General features: G+C 32.3%; 4 protein-coding genes across 5 annotated transcripts; 3 read left to right on the top strand and 1 right to left on the bottom strand.

Moving 5' to 3' along the window:
• Window positions 1-3,788: 3,788 nt before the first annotated feature.
• Window positions 3,789-5,399, top strand: LOC110699447 (glucan endo-1,3-beta-glucosidase 13-like). Its single transcript, XM_021876955.1, has one exon. It carries the CDS (start codon window positions 3,981-3,983, stop codon window positions 5,115-5,117), a length of 1,137 nt encoding a protein of 378 aa, XP_021732647.1. The 5' UTR covers window positions 3,789-3,980; the 3' UTR covers window positions 5,118-5,399.
• A 774-nt stretch (window positions 5,400-6,173) lies between these two features.
• Window positions 6,174-7,364, bottom strand: LOC110699410 (uncharacterized protein At2g39920-like; the record flags this gene model as incomplete). The annotated part of the gene is made up of 3 exons (XM_021876927.1): window positions 6,174-6,393; window positions 6,575-6,760; window positions 6,955-7,364. Coding segments are annotated over 3 exons (816 nt in total), but the record flags the coding sequence as incomplete, so codon positions are not given.
• Window positions 7,365-9,843: 2,479 nt separating this feature from the next.
• Window positions 9,844-10,725, top strand: LOC110699409 (zinc finger MYM-type protein 1-like). The gene has a single exon (XM_021876926.1). The coding sequence runs from the start codon at window positions 9,844-9,846 to the stop codon at window positions 10,723-10,725; it is 882 nt and encodes a 293-aa protein (XP_021732618.1).
• A 1,348-nt stretch (window positions 10,726-12,073) lies between these two features.
• On the top strand, window positions 12,074-17,521 carry LOC110699224 (ER membrane protein complex subunit 8/9 homolog). 2 transcript variants are annotated; one of them, XM_021876715.1, is made up of 6 exons: window positions 12,074-12,484; window positions 12,961-13,236; window positions 14,592-14,738; window positions 14,856-14,915; window positions 16,605-16,759; window positions 17,106-17,521. In XM_021876715.1, the coding sequence occupies exons 2-6, from the start codon at window positions 13,033-13,035 to the stop codon at window positions 17,134-17,136; spliced, it is 597 nt and encodes a 198-aa protein (XP_021732407.1). In that variant the 5' UTR covers window positions 12,074-12,484; window positions 12,961-13,032; the 3' UTR covers window positions 17,137-17,521. The 2 variants fall into 2 exon arrangements, with proteins under 2 accessions (XP_021732407.1, XP_021732406.1); XM_021876714.1 differs by having other exon boundaries at window positions 12,076-12,484; window positions 12,977-13,236.
• Window positions 17,522-17,874: the final 353 nt, after the last annotated feature.

Below are 17,874 nucleotides of genomic sequence, written 5' to 3'. Positions count from 1 at the left end.
ATATATGAAATATTAGAAATATAGTGATAATAAAAACTCTATACAACATTTTTATTTTGAAAAATCTATCCAAAAAACGCTTACTTAGCATCATATGTGTCACAATAATGCCTCTTTGTCGCCTACGTGGTGCGACACTTGGCAAAAAATTAGAATGCCAAGTATCGCTGTCTCGTGGCCTGGCTGCGAGACCGACTTTACTTATTAGTGTCGTGCCAGGGCGATGCCCAGATTGTCCTAAACTTTTTAGCTTAAATACGATCATATAACCCCCTTTTGATAATGTAAAGTGTTTAGACATACGATATCATATCACTTATTTATATAATAGTGTACTTTTTGTAATTTTATTTGTAAATAGATATCTATGTCATCATTAACTTGAAATTTTTTTATTGCACTTAAATTATTTATAATGTACTGAAAGTATTTTTACCAAATTAAAATTATATTTTCTGATTAAAACTTATTTTTACTGATTTTCTATTTTTTATTAAAATATATTATAAATGGATCTCATTTTAAAGAACTTTTTAAAACGAATTTTATGACGAAAATAGTACTAAGTTATAAGATATTTATTAAAAGTTATAATTAATTTTGTATATATGAAATATTAGAAGTATATCGATAATAAAACACTACACAACATTTTTATCTAAAAAAATATATCCAAAATTCACGTACTTAGCATCCTTTGTGTCACAATAATACCTATTTATCGCCTACTTGGCTCGACACTTGGCGAAAAACCGGAATGCCAAGTGTCGATGTCTTGTTGCCTGGCTGCGAGACCGACTTTATTTTATTAGTGATAAATTTGTTATATATATAGATAGATAGATAGATAGATAGATAGATAGATAGATAGATAGATAGATAGATAGATAGATAGATAGATATCCTCTAGTCATTATCTTTTAAATTTGGGCTAGTATACATTCTCTATTAAAAGGATTTCTTTTACATATTAAAAGGATAAAGAACAAAAACTAGTATACATCCTAATAACACTTGGCGAAAACTTAAACTGTAAAATAAAAGAGTGTATGATGCCCCAGATTCCCTCTACAATATATATCCTTATGTTTTAAAAAATTCTTATATTAATTGGCTACTTATAAAATAATTATAAGGAATAATTATAATCTCAAAGACATTATTACTAATGTCTAAATCTATCTATGTTTGAAATATTAGTTGCTTTAAATGTTCATAATCGAATGAGTAATTTAATTTTACAGTTCCATTGACATTTAATAATGTGAGTACTCCTAGACTTTATTCGTAACCCTCAGTTTGTTAAGTAAAAATATATTTCTACCAATCATAAATTTGTGAGTTATAATTTTTAAAGTATATCATAAATGGATTTTTTTTTTTTGAAGAATAAATGGATTTTTTTGAAATACTCTTTAACACAATTATTATGATATAAAAATAATAAATTATTAAGATAGTAATTATTGAAAATTATAATTTATTTTTTTAATAGGATTATAATTTTATTTGTACATATAAAATATTGGTACTTTATCGAAAATAAAACTCTAAACCAGTAATTTTATCCTAAAATCTATCCAAATTTTATTGAAAATAAAACTCTAAACTAACTTTTTATCTTACAAAATATATCTAAATCTATCCAACATTTTCATCCTACGTGTCATAATAATAATAAATTGTTGTCTACGTGGCGTGACATTTGGTGAAAAGTTAAGATGCCAAGTGTCGTTGTCTCGTGGCCTGGCTAAAAATTTAGCTTTATATATTAGTTATATGATATTTAATTTATCAAAAAGGATTATTCAAATAGTATAAAATAATATATCTATGTCATTATTGAATTAAAATTATTAATATTGTACTTAAATTATTTTACTGAACCGAAAGTATTTTTACCAACTAAAATTATTTTTACGGATTAAAACTGATTTTTACTAATTCTCTATTAATTTTATAAAATAAAAATATTATTAATGGATCTTATTTTAAAGAACTTTTTAAAACGAATTTTATGATGGTAATAGAACTGAGTTATAGGATATTTATTAAAATTTATGATTAATTTTGTATATATGAAATATTAGAATTATATCGATAATAAAACTCTACACAACAATTCTATCTTAAAAAATTTATCCAAAATTTGCTTACTTGACATTATATGTATAACAATAAAACCTATTTGTCGCCTACGTGGCTCGACTCTTGGTGAAAAACTGGAATGTTAAATGTCGCTGTCTCGTGGCCTGGCTGTGAGACCGACTTTTGTTTATTAGTGACTAGTACGTGCCTCAGGCGTTGCCCTGAATACCCATTTTAAAGTGTGCAACATATTTTGTATTATTATTATTATAATTATAAGTATAATAATTTAATTATTAGTAGTAGTATTTATATTTTTTTTTAAATGTTAGATACAAAAAGAGAGTAGAAATACTATCTATTATTCTTTTTTCACATTTGTTATCATTTTCTGTTTTCGTAAGTTGCACTATATTCACTTGGTCTACTATGACCAATGTTTGTGAATTATATATATATATATATATATATATTGTTTATCAAAGTTTTATGTCGACATATGTGTTAAATTTCAAAGGGACGCTAAAATAATAGAGGGGGTATAATTTTGTGAAAAGAAGAGTGTGTCGGTAAAAAAATAAAATAAGTAAAAAGTTAAAAGTAATTTTTTTAACACGTAAAATCAACAGATTATATATTTTTATTATTGGCCTAATTGGACCATTTGTAATAATATATGGCTGGTAAATGGGCTATGGAGGCTTTGTATAACCCGTAAAGTTCTAAGATCTTGCTAACATTGATTTGAATTCACTTCAAGATTCTCTTGTATTATACAGTTTTTGTTGTGTCCTAATTTTAGTAGTTTTTGACATCTTTGATTTCATTAACAAAATCACAAACATACACAAATTTTACAACCGAGTATGAAGAATCCCTTATTAAAAAGCTTTAATGGTAAATCAATAGTAGACTAAAAACAATTCAATGATACATGACCATATTTATAATTAAAATTACATTGTTAATTGGATATTCATATTAATTATAATTTGTGGTGTGTTGCTATAAGTAAAATTTTATTGTCAATAAAAAGATAAATTTTTTTCAAAAGAATTATAAATTATTTTATGTATACGTTTTTATCCTAAACAAATTTATCCAATCTAATCACAATAATATCTATTTTTCGCCTACGTGGCTCGACACTTGGCGCAAAACTGAAATGTCAAGTGTCGTTGTCTTAGGCCTGGCTGCGAGATCGACTTATTTATTAGTAATATGATATGATATTATGATTAATCACGGACTATTTATTTTTTGATTGCTTCTTGAATTTAACGATTGAAACTTATTTTTCTAAATATAATTTAATTTAACGATGAACTTATAATTACTCATTTCAATTTTAAATGTTTGTTCGAAAACAAACAAAAAAAGGAAGAGCTCATTCGTTTTTGTTTTAGTTTTCTATAAAAAACCATGAAAAGTGGTTTGAAATTTTTGTTGTCAATTTTCATTTAAACTAATGATGATATTAATTAATTAGACTATTTTTTAAAAATACGAGTAATTTTTAATGAAATAAGTATATCATATAATTTTTAAAATAAAAAAACCAAAAAACTGATAACCATTCAGTCCCGATAAAAAAAAAAACCCGAAATCATACGAGTACAAAATAGTTTATTCCGTAATACCATACACCCTCATCGTAGGCAATCAACTCCCTCTCGTTCTGAAACAAACTCAAATAACCGCCAAAACTCAAACACACTTTCCTCCTTTCTCTCTCTTCACTCCTCTGTAACATACTCTTCTACCTCCCTCTGCAACTAACTTCATTATATAAACCCACAAACACCCATTTTCTCACTCCTCCAGAACTTTCCTTCTCTCTCTGAAACACCATTTCCACAATTCTGCAAAATTCTCTGCTCAAGCTCACAACAATGGCGTTTTTCTCTCTCAATTTCTCTCTCCTCCTCTTCCTCCTAACAACCATCACTTCCTTCTCTCTCACCACCTCAACCCCAACTATCGGCGTAACAATCCAACACCACCCATCTTCCGCCACCCCTGAACACATCGCCGCCGCTGTCAACCGCCATAGAATCGCCGCCGTTCGACTCATCGACCCAGACCCAAACCTCATTCGAGCCTTCTCATACTCCTCTGTTTCACTCCTCCTCTGCATCCCCAACACCCTCGTCCACTCTCTCGCCGCTAATCGCTCCAACGCCGCCGTTTGGCTTTACACCCACGTCGTCCCTTTCTACCCTCGCGCCAAAATCTCCGCCATTTCCGTCGGCTCCGACATCCTCTCTTCCTCCGACGACCTCGCCGACGCTCTTCTTCCCGCCATTCGCAACATCCATGTTGCGCTTCACGAGCTGGGTATTCGTCGAATCTCTGTTTCATCAACTTTCTCTCTCATCCCTCTCATCACCTCTGCTTTCCCCCCTTCTTCTGCTGAGTTCGGTGAACCGGTAAACGACCACTTAATCCGGCCATTGCTGGATTTCTTGGAAGAGGCGAATTCCTCTTTCTTGGTGAATATTCATCCGTACGATCTTTACCGGTTGAACCATGAGATTGTTCTTGGGTATGCTCTGTTTCAAAAAAGTCGGTACAGTTTTGTGGATGATCCGACCACCGGAGTAAGGTACCAGAATCTTTTTGATACCATGGTTGATGCGGTTCTTTCTGCAATGGCGGTCGCCGGGCATGAGAATATTCCGGTTGTCGTAACCGAAACCGGGTGGCCGAATTCCCCTGCAACCTTGGAGGAGAATAATGCCAACCAAGTGTTCGCTGAAATGTATCTGAGAGGTTTGCTCAAACATCTGAAATCTGGGGTTGGTACACCTCTGAAGAAAGAAGGGGTTTCTGGGGTTTACATCTATGAGCTGTTTGATAAGGAAAGAGGTCAAGGAAACAGCAATGCTTCATTGAGGCAATGGGGGATTTTCTACCCTAACTTGACCAGCAAGTATGATCTTGACTATAGTGGGTCCTACAGAACTGCTGAGAGCAATGGTTTCTTGAAGATTCTTGCAGTATCTTTGGTGGTTCTTGCTTTACTGTAAGCAACAGTTACTACCCTCTTACTGAGAATTGATGCCTGATTTAGTAGAATCTGACTTTTGGTTGGATTCCAATAATTCAATTGAGCATTTCATGCTTCCTGTTAGTTTCTTGTTCAACTTTTTGTTGTTAGATGTTTGAGATTTAGTTGTAATGCAGAGAGTTCATTGATGATGTGAAGAATTGTAGCTTCGAAACTCGAAATCAGTGGTTGTTTTGAGCTTGTTGATCACTGGTTTAGGAATATTACACGAGTAGTAGTGTGTTGAAGAACAATTGTTGATTCTGGGATTACTGTATAAATCTTTGGTACACAGTGAAATGAAATGAACATTTAAGTTTTTTTAGTATATTTGGTACTTTGTTGTTCATAATCTTAGTGTAATTTGAATGTTATTAATTACTTAATGCAGATTTTTGTTGCATACTATATTACTTATAGCTATTCCATTTTTCTGCTTTTGGTTTGATTTTTGTTATATGATAGATTTTGGGCATAATTGAAGTACAAATCATTGCAAAGAACCGATATAATAGGCCTAGGAACTAATTTATGTTACAATTAGTTAAAACTATTTTGGATCATTGTGTATGAGTCATACTTCAATACTGACTAATTTGTGTATGAATCATACTTCAGTATTTACTGATACCCAATGTTTTAATTGCATTGAACCATCTCAAACCTTGTCAAGATTGAAAGTTAGGTGCTATTTTTGTTAAAGGCTTGGATTCTAGTTTTCTTTCTTTTCCACTACTCATGATAATAAAGATATATTATCTGCCACTCTTTGAACAAAAACTTACCCTGCTGGTAGGATTAATAGTAAAGAGTATTGGCAACAAAGTGCACATTGTAGACAGCTTTTGTGAAGGAGTAGAGTAAATAATTAAGACTAGCCAGCATAATTGAAACCAAAATGAACCTACATATTCAAATGTTAGTTCTAGTATATTGGTTGACTAATGGCACATTCCTACATACAGCATGTTGATTTAATTGCACAGTTGCCTTACTAATGTGAGCTGGGAGTATGGTTAGGTCAAATTGTTCTAGTTTATGAATTATTAGCTGGTAGCTTCAACTGTTGTTTCGAACACTCTTTATTCTGAAATTTCATTTTTGGAAGTTTGAAAATAGGCTTTCCTATGGAAAACCCTGCTAAGATATCCAAACTGCTGGTGATCACACCAGCAACGTGATATCCTTGTCTGTCTATTGCTGCTATTCTTCTTGAGAAGTATTCTAGGCTACTCAGCATCATTTCATCAGTTGATCTGCCAAAAAAGCAAAGAACTCACTCAAATCAAATAATATACGTCAACTATAGCATTTGCACATTAATACAAGTTTTAAAGTACATACTCAGTAGGAGGTGCAGTCTGTGCAGGAAGTTAGATACATGAAATAAACATACGTATAAGCTGATGAATACCAAAAGTGAAAGAATGAGCTTACCTCATTATCAATGATGCCCATTCTATATACCCTGCTGAGACAAGATACTTAGTGATGGCATTCTGTTGTTTCTGTGCCGTTCTTGTTATCAACATCAGAGTCCATCCACTTTCCTGAATTCTATTATATAACCTTAGCATAAGCATACACCTTAAATTGATCTCTTCTTCATTACAATCTCTACAACTGCTTCCATAATAAAATATGTATCAACTATTAATATAAATTCGAAGTACAAATTTTGCGATGTGAGTATATTGCACCATCACTAGTCTGTCAGCAGTCAAGACTAGAGCTTAATGCAAAAAAAATATTCTAAAAGCACAAATTTTGATCAGGAAAGAATAGTATCTGATGATGTTTCGATATGTAAGTTTTACCTATTCTTCAAGAGTTTGCTGTAATGAACACTCGAAGGGAGGATGTCATCTATGTCCATTAAGACGACATTGAAATCATGATTGTAAGGCCTAATAATACTGCTGAAGTATTTCTCAGCCATTGAAATGCTGAAGTTCAAGTCTCTCACAAATTGACCTTCACTGGTATAGTAAAGAGCATAATACTTGCAATAATCCTCGTTATAATATGACTTCTGGCTCTCGAGTATACCAGAACTTTGACTTTGACATGATTGTAGCATCACAATCAGTGTAACTAACGAAGTGATCAATAAGATTCCTATAGTTATGAGACCAGCTATGAAGACAGTTGCGGCAAAGGATGACATATAGAATCCGGTCTCATAGTGGTTGTGGCTTCCTGACTCTGCATAAATATGTAAGATAAATAGAAGTTATGATGAGTCCTATTAAACCTATTGGTTGCAGAAACAAGGAAAATGATACCTCAACAACAGTCATACTCTAATCTCAAAAGGCTACTAATCAAGTAATCATGCTTTCAGGCCATATGTATCAACAAGATCCTAGAGTAACTGTCTGAAAAGTACCTTAAGAGGCCGTTTAAGAAGGCATTATATTATATATATACTAACCGGAACCTCCATCGCTAGAAACATTTTGAAATGAGTTCTCCCGTTCCATTTGATGATCTAAAGCAGACAGTCCGAATTATCTAGCAGATGATTAAATTCTTTTGTCACAGACTTAGCTTCCTCCTATCGCAATGAACATCAACCTGACAAAGTTAGATTAGAGTACACATTAAAAAGATAGCATTATGTAGTTTTTGTCAAAAGAAGGTAATGAGATTAAGAGAGGAGGCTTGTGACTCAACCGGGAGCAAGAAATGAAAAGATTATAAAGATTCATGATTTTCATGCTCACAAGTCAGAGCTCAAAAGTGTTATGCATCACCATCACGAAGTTTCCTTAAAGTGTATGATTTTTTTGTAAAAAAACAAAAAAAAAGTGTATGATTTTGGCAACACTTATAAATCACTTAGGTTAGGTCCCGTGCCATGCACAGTGGCGGACTTGGGCTTAGACCTGGTGGGTCAAGTGACTCACCAGGCCCAAAAAAAAATTTTAAGTTATTTAAAAAAAAAAAAAAAAAAAAAAAAAAAAAAAAAAAAAAAATTAAAATCAGTTACAGCCTTACAGGAGAGACGGAGAGTTCAAGGCTTTCAAAGTTTCAAGCCCTAGCCTCTTCGTGCTCTGGCTTCTCCTTCTCCGCCAGTCCGCCTAATCGCCTCTTCGTGCTCTGGCTTCTCCTTCTCCTTCAGTCCTTCTCCGCCTAATCGCCTCCATTCTTCTCTTCGTGAATCGTGAGTCGTGACTTCGCCTTCTCCGCCTAATCGCCTCCATTGTTAATCGGCTCATCTCCGTTCTTCTGTTCGTGACTTCGCGTCCGAGGTTGTGGAAGATGACTAATTGACTTTCCCATCGTCACATTTATCAGGTTCGATCTTGTTTCTCTCATTCTCTGTCTTGATTTAGTTTCAAATTTTTGGGTTTGATTGTCGTGGATTTTTGCATATATGTTCCTGTTGTTTTCGACATGTTCAATCATCAATGTGTATTCGAATTTTTTTGGTTCAATCTTTGTGGGTGTATTTCAGCAAAATCGCTTCGTTTTTATTGGGGTTTATTTGATCATTATTTGTTTTCGATTTTTTGGCTTTATTTGGTCGATTGGTTTTCGATTATTTTGGGGTTTATTTGATCGATTTGTTTTCGATTTTTTGACTTTATTTGGTCGATTGGCTTTCGATTGTTTTGGGGTTTATTTGATTGATTTGTTTTCGATTTTTTTGTCTTTATTTGTTCAATTGGTTTTCGATTATTTTAGGCATCATCCAACCACTAGCTTATCTTTACTAATGCTGTGAGAAATTGACAAAAATGCCAAGCAATCCCACATTATCTTTACTAATTCTTGTTACTCAGCTTGAGTAACGGGAATTTCCCCATTTGTTAGTTGTTACAAAACCATTTTGTTTATTAGATTCCAAAGATTATTAGTTCTACAGTTCTAAGTAAGAAGTGATAAGTGTCCTTACCACAAAATAAAAAAAATGCTAAGTGTGACTAAAACTATTGCAAAGTAATTATAAAATCACGTCCCCAACTAAAAACAATAATCTAAATTACCCTAACCTAGCTTATTTTCAATTAAAAGTCACGTAGCAAATTTCAGAATCGTTGATCAAAGTATTTACATAACAATCTTACACTATTAAATCATTTCAACAATACCCTCCAATATATATTTAGGTGTTCCCCTCGTGAAGAGGATCTCATAATGTTCCATTTTCATTACACTTAAAAAAAAAGCTCTCTTTGATCATATTTATTGTTTTTTACCTAAACGAAAACATTTCCTCATCCGATATTACACTTAAATTAGGGTATGAAACTTGGTATTCAAATACTTTAATGTTCCTGCTTCTTTATTTGATTGTCATTTTGAATAGAATTGTGCTAATTAATCATCTAATGATTCACTCCGCTTATTGTGCTTCCCATCCTTAAGTATGTAGACATTTGATTATTTATTTCCCATTAAAAGGTGCTTACACTGTTACACATGTTATGTAAAGTATTTGGCTTGTCAAATTTGGATATCTTTTCTGTTGATCTTTGGGTCAAAGTCTCTTATGAGATCCCTTGATTTTAGATATATATTTGATGCACAGAGTCTATTACTTGATTCTTTTTATATCTGGCTGCGTTTGATCTAGCTCCCTTGTCTGACTGGTGTCCATTATGAATTGCTTGATTTAGACCATTTAGTTGAATATTTATTCAAATAATTTTTCTGGGGAATATTGCTTGATTTAGTTCAATATTTATTCAAATTTCAGAATGAAGAGAAAACATACTCCAAATGAAATGCAAAACATTACTAGCTTCTTTACTAAAAAAAATCCTACTCCAACTTCTCTTCCACATCCAACACAAAATGAACAAACTATAACTCCACCTCAACAAAGTGAGCAACTTTCATCTCCATCTCATTATTCAACTCAAAATTCCCCTCAAAATGAACAAGGCCAATGTTCTCCTAATGCCCCAATCTTTGGAGAAAGATTAAGTGAACATGAATTTGCTAATCTTCCACAAGATCCAGGAAAGAGGAGAAAAATGAGTCAATTTCATAAAGATGATAGAGATTTAGTGAGAAGAATTTACATTCAAAGAAAGCCTTGTCAGCCCAAAGACTTTACATTTCCTCAAACTTCTATTTTTGGCAAAAATCGTCGCTTTTGTGCTAAGTGGTTTGATACTTGGACTTGGCTTGAGTATAGTGTGGAAAAGGATGCTGCCTATTGTTTCCCTTGTTATCTATTCAAGGATGAAAATGCCTTTGGAGGTGATGCTTTTGTTAGTGATGGTTTCAAATCATGGAATCGATCGGATTTAATAAGAAAACATGTCGGTAAACACTTGAGTGCACATAATAATGCTGTTTTAGCTATGGATTTGTTCAAGAAACAAAATTCAAGCATCACACAAGCCTTAACAAAACAAACCGCTGAGAGTACAAATGCATATAGGACGCGACTTGAAGCTTCAATTGAATCTATCCAATGGCTTTTACTCCAAGGGTTGCCTTTCCGTGGTCATGATGAAAAAGAAAGTTCCTTAAGAAGAGGTAACTTTCTTTCACTTTTATCCCTTATTTCCAAAGGTAATCCTGAATATTCTAAAGTTGTTTTCAAAATAGCATGGGAGATCAAATGTTGAATGATTGTTTAATTACTTATTTGGAGAATGATTTGTTTTTGAATGTTAGCATGGAAGATATCATGAATCGATATCAAAACATGAAAACTCGTCGAGAACTATTTTAATAAGTTTGCATTACTATTTAGTTGTCTTTTGTAGTATTATATGAACATTTGGTTGTATTTTGTACTGTTTGAATATTTGGATGTATTTTTTAGTACTATTATTTGGTTGTTTGGTAAAAAAAAAATTTTAACATATTTGATTATCGATTGTGACTCACCAGTCGGAAAATCCTGGGTCCGCCACTGGCCATGCACGGTACGTTATTTTAATTACTTTTGACAAATTAATTTATTTATAGCATAAAATATAAAAATTGTTTAATATCTTTAACAAAATTGAAGTAACATGGAATATTTGATCAAGATCATATTCTTAAAATATATTCCACCAAAAATACATCTTCTTGAAAACGATTATATATTTCCTTATTATTCCGTAATTAATTGTGTATCAACATAAAAATGGTAAATATTATTGCTCATTTATATAGTTGACAAAAAAAATAATTTTTTTTAAATAACTTCCTTAAATAAAATTTAGTAATTAATTATTAAAAAAATATATACTAAGAACACACCAGAAATCGACACGTGTCATTACTGGTGTGCCTTTTAGTATATAATTATTGATTATTGATTGATTGATTAAATTTGTATTTTAGCTCTCATCAAATGTTGCGATGTGTCGCAAAATGGAATTTCATATTAATTGGTACAAAGTTACAAACTAGGAAGGTCTAGTAAATCAGTCCATTTTGTATTTTTGTGAGCACTACAACTACCCATGGTAAAATTTGTCAACTACTTACTTCATAATAAGTTCATAATTTACATATTTAATATTTTAAAAATGAAACTTGACAATACACTCATATAGTCATGAATTATGATGTAGCAATACCGATACGGAGTATATACATAGGTTCTAATTTGAAAATACTTTGAATGGACGAATCTTTATTTTCTTACTACTTGTAATTTTTTTTCCGTTAATCACTCATTATGCACTTTGTATTTTACTTCCCATACATTCTCAATTTGTTAGGACAACCATTTTTTTTTTTTTTTTATTATTATCATCTATTTCAGATAAATGAATGAGGTTATGAGCTAGGAAAAAAAAAGGAAATTATTGGATTAGCGAGTACTTTTCACTTTTGTAATTGTTTCTATTTCTATTCAATTATCACTTTGTACAAATTATCGTTATTCAACTTTAAAATACTCCGTAATATTTAATAAATTGTAATTTAATTCAATTAAAATACCACGAAGTATACATTTAATACATATCAGTTTCAATTACAATTAATTGATCAATTTTATAGTCTAATCAAATCTAATCAGAGACCCTATATGTAAAACACACTAGTGAATCAATAGCTCCATAAATTACTTTCATAAAAAAATCTACATAGTATTTCATTTCGTAAAAATAACTTCACCTCAAAAAAATTAACCTAAAACAACTCCCATTCTCCTCACGAGCCGGGCCCCACCCAATAAGAAATCTGGGTTTATCATTAAACAAAAAAAATAAAAAAGAAAAATAAGAAAGGTCCCTGACTTCCGATCGTCTCCTCTGAAATCTTGTTACCCAGATCTTCAACCCACTAAACCTGGGAAGAGAGAGATAGTGACGCTAATTCTCAACTTCGAATTCTCTGCTATTCTGAACCACATTATTCAATTCTTCTCTTTTATTATCTCAGGTAAATTATTCAATTTTTCCGATAATTTTAGGGTTTTCGATCTTGCATTCACTTCACTTTAATTTTCTACTGTTTCTGGATTTTTTCTTTGATTTTATGGGTTTTTGTTAGTGTTGTTTACTACTATATAGTGTCGTTAATGTAATCAGCGATGACCTGAAACTGAATTGTTTGGATAATTTGCTTAGCATTTGGATCATATTCGATTTTCTTGTGTCAGCTGTTAGCATAATTTAATAGTAATTATGAATCTATAGTTTTCAAATACTTTGATTTATGAATTATATAATGTCGATTATATTGTTCGATGTTAAGACTTTTTTGTGTATGATTGATTTGGACTTTTGGAGCAGAATGATGAGAGTCACTTATTGCTAGAGATTATTGAATTGCTTAATGAGTTTCTATGGTGTTCTATAATTCATAGTAGTTAGAAGATCGTACCGAATTCGAGCTATTTGACTTTATTTATGTAGTGTGATGATTATGTAGGTGTGAATTGAAGTACATCGAAGTCTATTGGTGATTGCTTGTTGTGTTAAATTATTATGGGGGATTTGATTTATGAAATTGGGCAAAATGCGTATATAAAGCTAGTGCTACACGCCTTAAAGCATAAGGAGAGCTCTGTTAATGGGGTTTTGGTTGGACGCTTTGATGGTGGCAAGGGAGTGGTCGAAATTGTTGATGCTGTCCCTCTTTTTCATTCGAACATTGGTCTTCTCCCGGCCCTTGAGATCGCCCTGATGCAGGTATGTAATTTTTCTTCTCTTTGTTGTGGTTGTTGGCTCCTTTTCGGCTTAAATTCTTATATTCAATTGTAGATGTACTTTTTTTTTTTGCCTATTGGAATATGCACCTTATATATTGAACTAATCTTTTTGCATATACTTAGTAACCTAGTGGGATTGATTAACATCAATGCATGCTAATCCTTTGATGTTTGAAGCCTTTATGCTTGATGAGGTATATATATATTATATAGAGTGCCAGAATATGGGTCATCTTGGGTTTCCAAAACTAGAAATTCAATACAATTTTGAACCAAGAGGAAAGTGAATACTGGGCCAATAACTGTATAATAATTTTTGAAATACTTGATGTTTGCTACTCGTATTGGTAGATTATTCGAAATCCATGGCTTTTCTCTACAACTTAATACTCCATACTAGCTAATGTTGGCTATTAGGTCTAGCATTCAGCATTACAGGAGTACAACCAATCCTATTTTGTTTTAGTATTCCTGCATCTTGAATATTCTACTTGTTTAGTGTTCATACACTTGTATAAATATGGTGTACTTGACATGCACTAGTAGACTTTTCACTGTGATGTGTTTCTTCCCCCCTGTGACATTTAAATCTGTCCATTAACTTCATTTGTGGGTATTAGTTGGTGTTTTTTTGAAAAATAGGAATATGCTTTAGAGGTACATTGAGATGATGACACCTCTAGTATTGTCCAGCAATCTCATCTGGTTTGCTTCAATCTATCACATTGAGTATAGTCAGTTTTAAATGAGATTGCATCCTTTTAGTAGGTACTTTGAGATGATGACACTCTAGTATTGGCTTGCCATCTGGCATGCTGCAATATGTTATCATAAGTATAGTCAGAATTAGATGAAATTGCGTCCTTTTAGTGCTTATTATGGATGGTTAAGATCTTCTGGTTTATGTGCAGAGATAGTTAATGATAGCTTAATAAAGTCTTTTTGGGTAACAGATGTTTTAACTCCTGCTAAGTATATCCAGAGTATCTTTATGACTTTACTCAGTCTGATTTGGCTACTATGTGTCTATGTGGGTGTTGTGGCTGGAATGGTAAATTTATTTAAATAGGGATCCTCCTCATTCCCGACTTCTCCCTTGGTAGTCTGTCTTTGATAGTTTGATCAGTTGCATCACGGCCTTTCTGAAATCATTTATGCAATTTATAGTGATTGACACGCTTTGTAGTTTCATTAATCTCTAGTTGTATACTCCTGGAGTCCTGGTTTTCTTTGCTCTGGGGTTGTTACTTTTTCTATTATCAGTGTTTTTATTTTTTAAAATTTTTTTATATAAAGAAAAATGTTTATGTACTAATCTGATGTCTGCTTAATTAGATAGAAGAGCATTATGCTAGTCAAGGTTTGAGCTTGGTGGGTTACTTCCATGCAAATGAAAGATCTGATGACAACGATCTTGGTAATGTTGCCAAGAACATTGGAGATCATCTTTGTCGATACTTTCCTCAGGCTGGAGTTCTTTTGGTATGCATGGTGACCAGATGCTGACTTGAATTTCATTATCCTTATATCTTCTAAATTTATTAAATTCATGCTTTTAATTCTATTAATGCTATTTTATATACTTTTTTGATTTCTTAGCTGGACAACAGCAAACTGGAAGCTTTACCAAAAGTGAAAGATCGCAGCCCTGTAATGCAGGTAGTATATTTTTTTTCCCTTTGCTTTTATGGAACACTAGTAATTTTTCCGTTCTATTTTGTGATCCTCTGGATCTGTAGGACTTGTTTTGTTAGTTTGTTATTTTGAAGTTTGAACAAATTTTTTCCTTTGGCTCTTGGATGATAATTTGAGGTTTGTCATTGCACAGTAGAGGTGTTTGTGGGATTGATGTGTGTATATGCATACTCCCTTCCTATAGTTTTGTTGTCCTGCGTTGTTCTTGGTCTGTTTTAAAGTGATTGTTCTACTTATTCATCATCACTGTGTAGTTGACTTGACTGCATATAACTACTACATATTTACATGCATGTTTTGTGAAACTGGAGGGGGTATCACATGATTTATGTTGATTTGAGCTCGCAAAATGTCCAATTTGCATTTATTAATCTCTCATCCAAGTGAATTTTTTTATTTAATGTCAAAGTGCCCTGTTCACTATTTTGTTTAATGAATTAGATTTCTTTAATAAAAGATAGGGCTGCACAATTGTGTGATGTCACTTGAGTTGCGGGCTTAGTTTTTTGTTGAGTTACTAAAACTTGCACAAGCACTCACATTTGGCCCAAATAAACGAAGCTTAGCCAAGTTTCATGTTAAAATTGTTTGTAAAAGGTGTGTACCATATTGTGGTTGTCTAATCAAATACCTTGTCTTGGTTGATGTTGTAGTAGCAGTGGCGGTTCTAGTATGGGTTCAGCTGAACCCATACTGGATCTGAAAAAAATCGCAAAGGCTTTTTGTAAAAGAAAAAAATAAACAAACATGGGTTAAATATAAAACAGTGTACTTAATATCAGTATATGCACAGCAGTCTAGTGGTTGAGGTCTTAACTTTTTAGACGAAAGCCCAAGGTTCGAAACCCAGCAAATGCAGCAGCGCTCTTTTTTATTCTTTGTTCTTATTTTATTAACTTTATCCACCAAATCCCCAATTCTACATACTAGTATATAGTCATTAAATAGCTTATTTCTCTCCTCACTCTCATCCAAGAAGGTTTGATTTGAAATTTTTGAAGTTTTAAAATTGTTATTTAAGCTTGTAAAATTGTTGATTGAAGACTTATGGTTGTAGATCGAATTGTTGAGTGAAGTTGTCATATACCAATATTGTTGATTGAAGTTGTGAAATTGTTGATTGAATTTGTTAATTTATTTATTAAAGTAGTAAATTTGTTGATTGAAGTTGTAAAATTGTTAATATTAAATTATTTAATGGGTAGTGTGTAAATGACGTGAAATAGTAAATGTGATATATTTCGGCCTTTAATTTTTATAGTTTGGAGATGAAAGGTTTAAAGTATTTTTTGGAAAAATTGTGAGTTAAAATCATAAAATCGTCCGGTTGTTCCTCTCAAATTAAATTCAAATTGATATCTCTGCCAATACTTCAAATTGCCATGTATTATGCACACCCAAATTATTAGTTTAAAATTTAATTTTGAATTATGATGATACTTGATTTTACTGTATACGATTGGAGATTTCGAACCCATAAGAACAAATTCCTGGAACCGCCACTGTGTAATAGTGCTTGCCTTGACTCTGTTTTCTGAGGAGTATCTTTGTCAAGCTCTTTGTAAAGCTCTACTGACTAAGTTCATCTTTGTTCTTGTATTATCTTAGAAATTTGATCATCCTCTCATATTAATTTGTGGATTTATTGTACAGCTATATTCAAAAAATGGTTCCACATGGAAAGTAGAGGAGAGTAATCGGCTGGTATTAAAGGAGCCATCAGCAAACATTATATTGTTGGACTATGTATCAACTCAGAAATGGGAGGACATTGCAGACTTTGATGATCACCTCGACGACATTAACAAGTAAGTTCATGTTATTTTACTCCTGTTATATTTTACTTCCTCCGTTCTTTTTTACTTGACCCGTTTTTACTTTTACACTATTCACCACCCCTCTTTTGACCATCTTTTGTGAATAATATGTAAGGAAAAACATATTCATATTGGATCTTTTTGAATTCGTCTCAATAAGTACTATCATAATATATAACTTTTATAATATTGCTTATGGAGAATTAAAGTTATCGATCGTTAAAGTTTTGCATTGACAAGCGTGATAAAAGAAACGGGTCAAGTAAAAAAGAACAGAGGAAGTATATTGCTTAGAAAGAAAGCATAATTTTAATAAGCAATCAACTTTTTCTTGCAGGGATTGGCTTAACACTTATTTATTCAAGTGAGATTTTTAAAGCAGCTAGACAGCATTCATCTGACTATGTCCTGTTGAATATGGAATATGGAATTTGGAGCAAAGGAAAATTGAACGATAAGATGAATTAATAGGTTCAGATCTCATGAATTTTCTCCTTGTCTTTAAGCTTAAATTTTTGGAAATTCTAATGAATTATTTGTATCGCCTCTTGGCTTTTTTACATTGCCAATAGCTAATCAGGATTTTGACCAACTCGTATTTGAGGACTTGCATGCCTTCACTTTCATTACTCTTTTAGTCTTCTGCTGTATCCCTTTTGTTGATTTTTTTTTTTCGAAAACTAGAAAGGTACAGTAGTTAAATTAAATTTAAATGGTAATGTATGTTAAATTTCCTTGCGCAAGGCACCTACATATGATCTACCTAAAACTTCTAATCTCTCCATGATGAAAATTGAACCAAGCCCCAGGTATGTGCTAGCTTAGTAAGAAGATGGACGTCTGCTCACTAGATCGGGTGTAGCTAGCACTCCGGCCTTAACTTAGCAACCAAGTTTTTGCCACCTTATTCGATTGATAGCTTACAAATATTTACTTTGTCTAACTACCAAGTTAGTCACTGCCTTATTCCATTTTTTATTACAAATACTTTCTCCATTTCTTTATAATAGCAACACTTTTCTAATTTGAAAATTGTAAAATTGTTAATTATTTGCAACACCTTTCATTTTTGACATTTCTTTCTATCTATCTCTCTCCTATCCATA

The sequence above is a fragment of the Chenopodium quinoa genome, unplaced genomic scaffold (assembly GCF_001683475.1).
Source record: "Chenopodium quinoa cultivar QQ74 unplaced genomic scaffold, ASM168347v1, whole genome shotgun sequence".
Taxonomy (NCBI): Eukaryota; Viridiplantae; Streptophyta; class Magnoliopsida; order Caryophyllales; family Amaranthaceae; genus Chenopodium; species Chenopodium quinoa.
This window is presented reverse-complemented; position numbering and strand designations above follow the sequence as displayed.